The sequence below is a fragment of the Ictidomys tridecemlineatus genome, chromosome 11 (assembly GCF_052094955.1).
Source record: "Ictidomys tridecemlineatus isolate mIctTri1 chromosome 11, mIctTri1.hap1, whole genome shotgun sequence".
Lineage (NCBI taxonomy): Eukaryota > Metazoa > Chordata > Mammalia > Rodentia > Sciuridae > Ictidomys > Ictidomys tridecemlineatus.
The window spans coordinates 128,855,577-128,859,324 of NC_135487.1; the positions used below are offsets into that span (position 1 = coordinate 128,855,577).

General features: G+C 56.7%; 1 protein-coding gene across 1 annotated transcript; it reads right to left on the minus strand.

The window, feature by feature from the left end:
- Positions 1 to 2,981: 2,981 nt before the first annotated feature.
- On the minus strand, positions 2,982 to 3,464 carry Prr9 (proline rich 9). The gene has a single exon (XM_040287585.2). The coding sequence runs from the start codon at positions 3,462 to 3,464 to the stop codon at positions 3,114 to 3,116; it is 351 nt and encodes a 116-aa protein (XP_040143519.2). The 3' UTR covers positions 2,982 to 3,113.
- Positions 3,465 to 3,748: the final 284 nt, after the last annotated feature.

Sequence of the window (3,748 nt, forward strand, 5' to 3'; positions counted from 1 at the left end):
CTGAGGTCTGAGTCCATGTCATTAGGGTCCAGACCCCCGCAGCCGCAGTCTGGGCAGGGGCTGGGTCAGAGCTCTGTGAGCGCAGGGAGGTGGGGGAGTTCCCAGGACGGCTGGCCGCTATCTGCCATCAGCAGGCCCGTCCCCTTCCATCTGCTGAGGCCTCCTCCGTAATCACCAGGTTGCTCCTCTGTCTGACACGGCCAGACTCTCCCTGCCCATCATCTACACTTCTCTCCACGGTGCTTGTGAGATCTTGGGCTCCAATCTGTCTTTCGTGTCAGAGAACAAGGACATTTTTGGGGCTTGAGCTAAGCTAGAGGCTGGGTCTATGAGCCTCCCTTAGCCCAATCAGAGGCTTCACTGATAGGAGAGTCTCTGTGGAGTAGCTGGGCCCCGAGGAGTAGCTGCACCCTGGGAGCAGCCAGGTCCTGGAGAGCCACAGGCTTATTCGGAGGTTGGAAAATGAATGGAAAAAGCAATTCCCACCAGCCAGGGAGGCCGGAGAAGAATGACTCAGGGATTTGAGATATCCCGGAGATTTGAGGAAAGGTGTGGCCTGCAGAAGACAGAGCTTTCGGCTCTGCACAGGGATGCCGGCCCCCTGGCTCACCATCTCCAGCACCCGGAACGGGGCCTGGCATTTGGCGAGTGATCCGGGAACTTGTGGGGTGGAGGAATGAGCCAATGAGGAGACAGTTACTGTGAATGGCTTCTGTGTGTCATGGGCACTTCTGTCAGGCAAGGAAGGGCTCTGTTGAGGAGCCATAGCAACGTGGTTTCATCATCCCTGGCTTTATGAGGCCAGTCAAACCCCTGAACCAGACCAGCGGAACTCCCTGAAGCCGCTGTGAGGAGTCCCTTAGAGGATGTCCCCAGGGCGCAGGGCCTGGCCCGGCCACCCGCAGACTCAGTGAGTGTGGGATGCTCCGTGCTGCCTTTTGAAACCTTCCCCCACAGAGTGCCACGGTTCTGTCTTATTCCAGAATAATCTCTAAGATGGGGAGGCCAGTGTGACTCAGAGCTGACAGGTCCTCAGTTCAGCCAGGCGTCTGAGACGTGGGCTTCGGGAGCCTTCAGGGAGAGCTGACCTGCACTTTCTCCTCACTTGGACTGGGTGGGTGGGGAGTGTGGCCAGGGCATGGACCAGGAGCCCCCTCACCCCTCAGGAGGCTGGCCCTTGACCTGGCCCTTCCTCTGGGCCCCGGTCACACCTCTGGACACTGCTGAGCAGGCACATGTTTGGCTCTTCCAGGTCAGGCCTGAACTTCTGAGCCCTTTCCCACCACCTGAGGTCACAGCCTAGGCTTCCTCCCCAGGCAGAGGAGTGACAGGGTACAGCCAGGTGACCCAGGCCCGTCTGGCTTTTCTGAAAGCTGGCCAGATGGCAGGACAGACAGTTTTGGTCCTCAAGCCTGTTCTCTCCAGAGGCAGGTGTAGTGCTTCCTCTCACACTGATGCTGTGCGTGTAGGTGTGTGGGTGGATTTGGGGTGCCTCTTGTCCGCCATCTCCCTCCTCCCCGTGTCAGCCCTTTCCTCCGAAAACCAAGACTCAGAGAGGGAAGATGTTGTCGAGGAAGTAACCCTGGGTCTGGGTTGAGGGTGGCTGGTCCCAGCCTCCTGCTGAGCTTCCTCATGGGTGAGCCTTGAAGAGGTGGTGAGTGGGGGGTCAGGCACCTGGAGGAAGGCTCTGTGGGGGGTCAGGGACCTGGAGGAAGGCACCTGGTGGGTGGCCAGGGACCTGGAGGAAGGCACCTGGTGGGGTGGTCAGGGACCTGGAGGAAGGCTCTGTGGGGTGGTCAGGGACCTGGAGGAAGGCTCTGTGGGGGGTCAGGCACCTGGAGGAAGGCACCTGGTGGGGTGGTCAGGGACCTGGAGGAAGGCTCTGTGGGGGGTCAGGCACCTGGAGGAAGGCACCTGGTGGGTGGTCAGGGACCTGGAGGAAGGCACCTGGTGGGGTGGTCAGGGACCTGGAGGAAGGCTCTGTGGGGTGGTCAGGCACCTGGAGGAAGGCTCTGTGGGGGGTCAGGGACCTGGAGGAAGGCACCTGGTGGGTGGCCAGGGACCTGGAGGAAGGCTCTGTGGGGTGGTCAGGGCACCTGGTGGGGTGGTCAGGCACCTGGAGGAAGGCTCTGTGGGGTGGCCAGGGACCTGGAGGAAGGCACCTGGTGGGGTCATCCAGGGCACCTGGAGGAAGGCTCTTTTGTTGTCCCCGTGAGATCTATTTTTTATTCCCACTTGGATTTTCCTCCCAAGTGGAATAAAATGATGACCACAGGGACACCAGGCGTGGAGGTAGAAAGGAATGAGCACGTGTCAAGTCAGAATCAGACTCAGGATGAGCTTTATTGTACGTGTGTTACCTTCACCAGGGAGAAGAAGGTAAGGAAGCTGGAGAGCAGACCAGCTCATATCAGAGGGACACAAATCACAGGAGCGAACATGGTGAAAGTCAAGGGCCCCAAACAGACCTGCTAGGAAGCTCAAAGATGGGCAAGGACCCAAACATCCCATTTGTATTTCTTTTTGGGCTATTTGGACTCAATCATTTACATATTTTTGTTTCGTTTTTTTTTTTTTTAAAAAAAAACACACCCAACATTGCCATGTCCAATCGCTGGCTCTCAGGATGCAGAGACAAAATGACTTAGTTTTTGATCTCTGCACCACCACCAGCCTCCTCTTGTGGACACCCATGGTCGTGGGGGGTGATGGTAAGTGCAAAGTCCATCAAGTTCAGATTGTTTTGAGGCTTGAATGAGTGCCTGCCGCTGTGGAAGGCGAAGGAGTCCTTGGTCCTCAGAAGCCCAGGTTTAGGTGGATTTTTGGCTCAAAGGACTGTGCTTGGCTTCAGTGGCGTCCCTTGTTAGCCACACCATTTCTACATTTGAGACCTCCCACGACGGCCGAGAACAATACTCATTCACGGAGGCTGATGAAACACGGAGAGAACTGTCTTCAGAGACACGGATCAAGTCCTGGAATACCGAGGAGGCCAGAAGGCAAGAGGGAACATGGCCCACAGGGACACCCACAGGAGAAGGTCACCAGAGCAGGGGCTGGGGTTGGGCTTTTTCTGTTGGCCGTCTTCTTGGCCCCAGATGGCGTAGGAGCAGCTACTTTCCCTTGCCAGGGGATGAGCACTTCTCCTGCGCCTGCTGAGGGCCAACCTCCACACACTTGGTCTGGGCAGGCTCCTGGCACCGCTCCACGCACTGAGGCAGACATGGGTCTTGGCCTGGAGGTAGGCATGGGTCTTGGCCTTGTGCTGGGCAGTTTTCTTGGCTTAACTCCTGGCACTGAGGAAGGCACACCTCCTGAGCTTGTGCCGGGCACTTCTCTTGGCAGGGGTCCTGGCGTGGGGGGAGGCACACCACCTCAGCCTGGGCCTGGCACCGCTCTTGGGTCTTTTGCAGACACGGAGGGGGTGCACACGGCTGCTTGCACTGCTGGTCGCTGAAGGACATTTTAGGGTGATTTGTAGGATCTGAAACAAACACAAGCTTTGAAATGCCCTGCATTAAAAGTACCAGACTGGAAACAGAGGCATAAAAAGTTGAGACGGTGTCGGGGAATAAATGATTGTTAATCCTTATTTCTCCTCTTTCTATCGCTGTCTCAGTTCCTTGTGACACCTGTCTCTAAGCTGGAAATAGACTTTTGTTTGGATAGTCATACCCCGAAACCCTGGTCTCCCCGTAGAACTTACCTTTCTATTCAACTTGACTGATCCTTTTGGAGTCAGGTGAAA

Bases quoted from the DNA above. Each gene is read 5' to 3' on its own strand.
- Prr9 (XM_040287585.2), bottom strand. From the start codon at position 3,464: ATGTCCTTCAGCGACCAGCAGTGCAAGCAGCCGTGTGCACCCCCTCCG.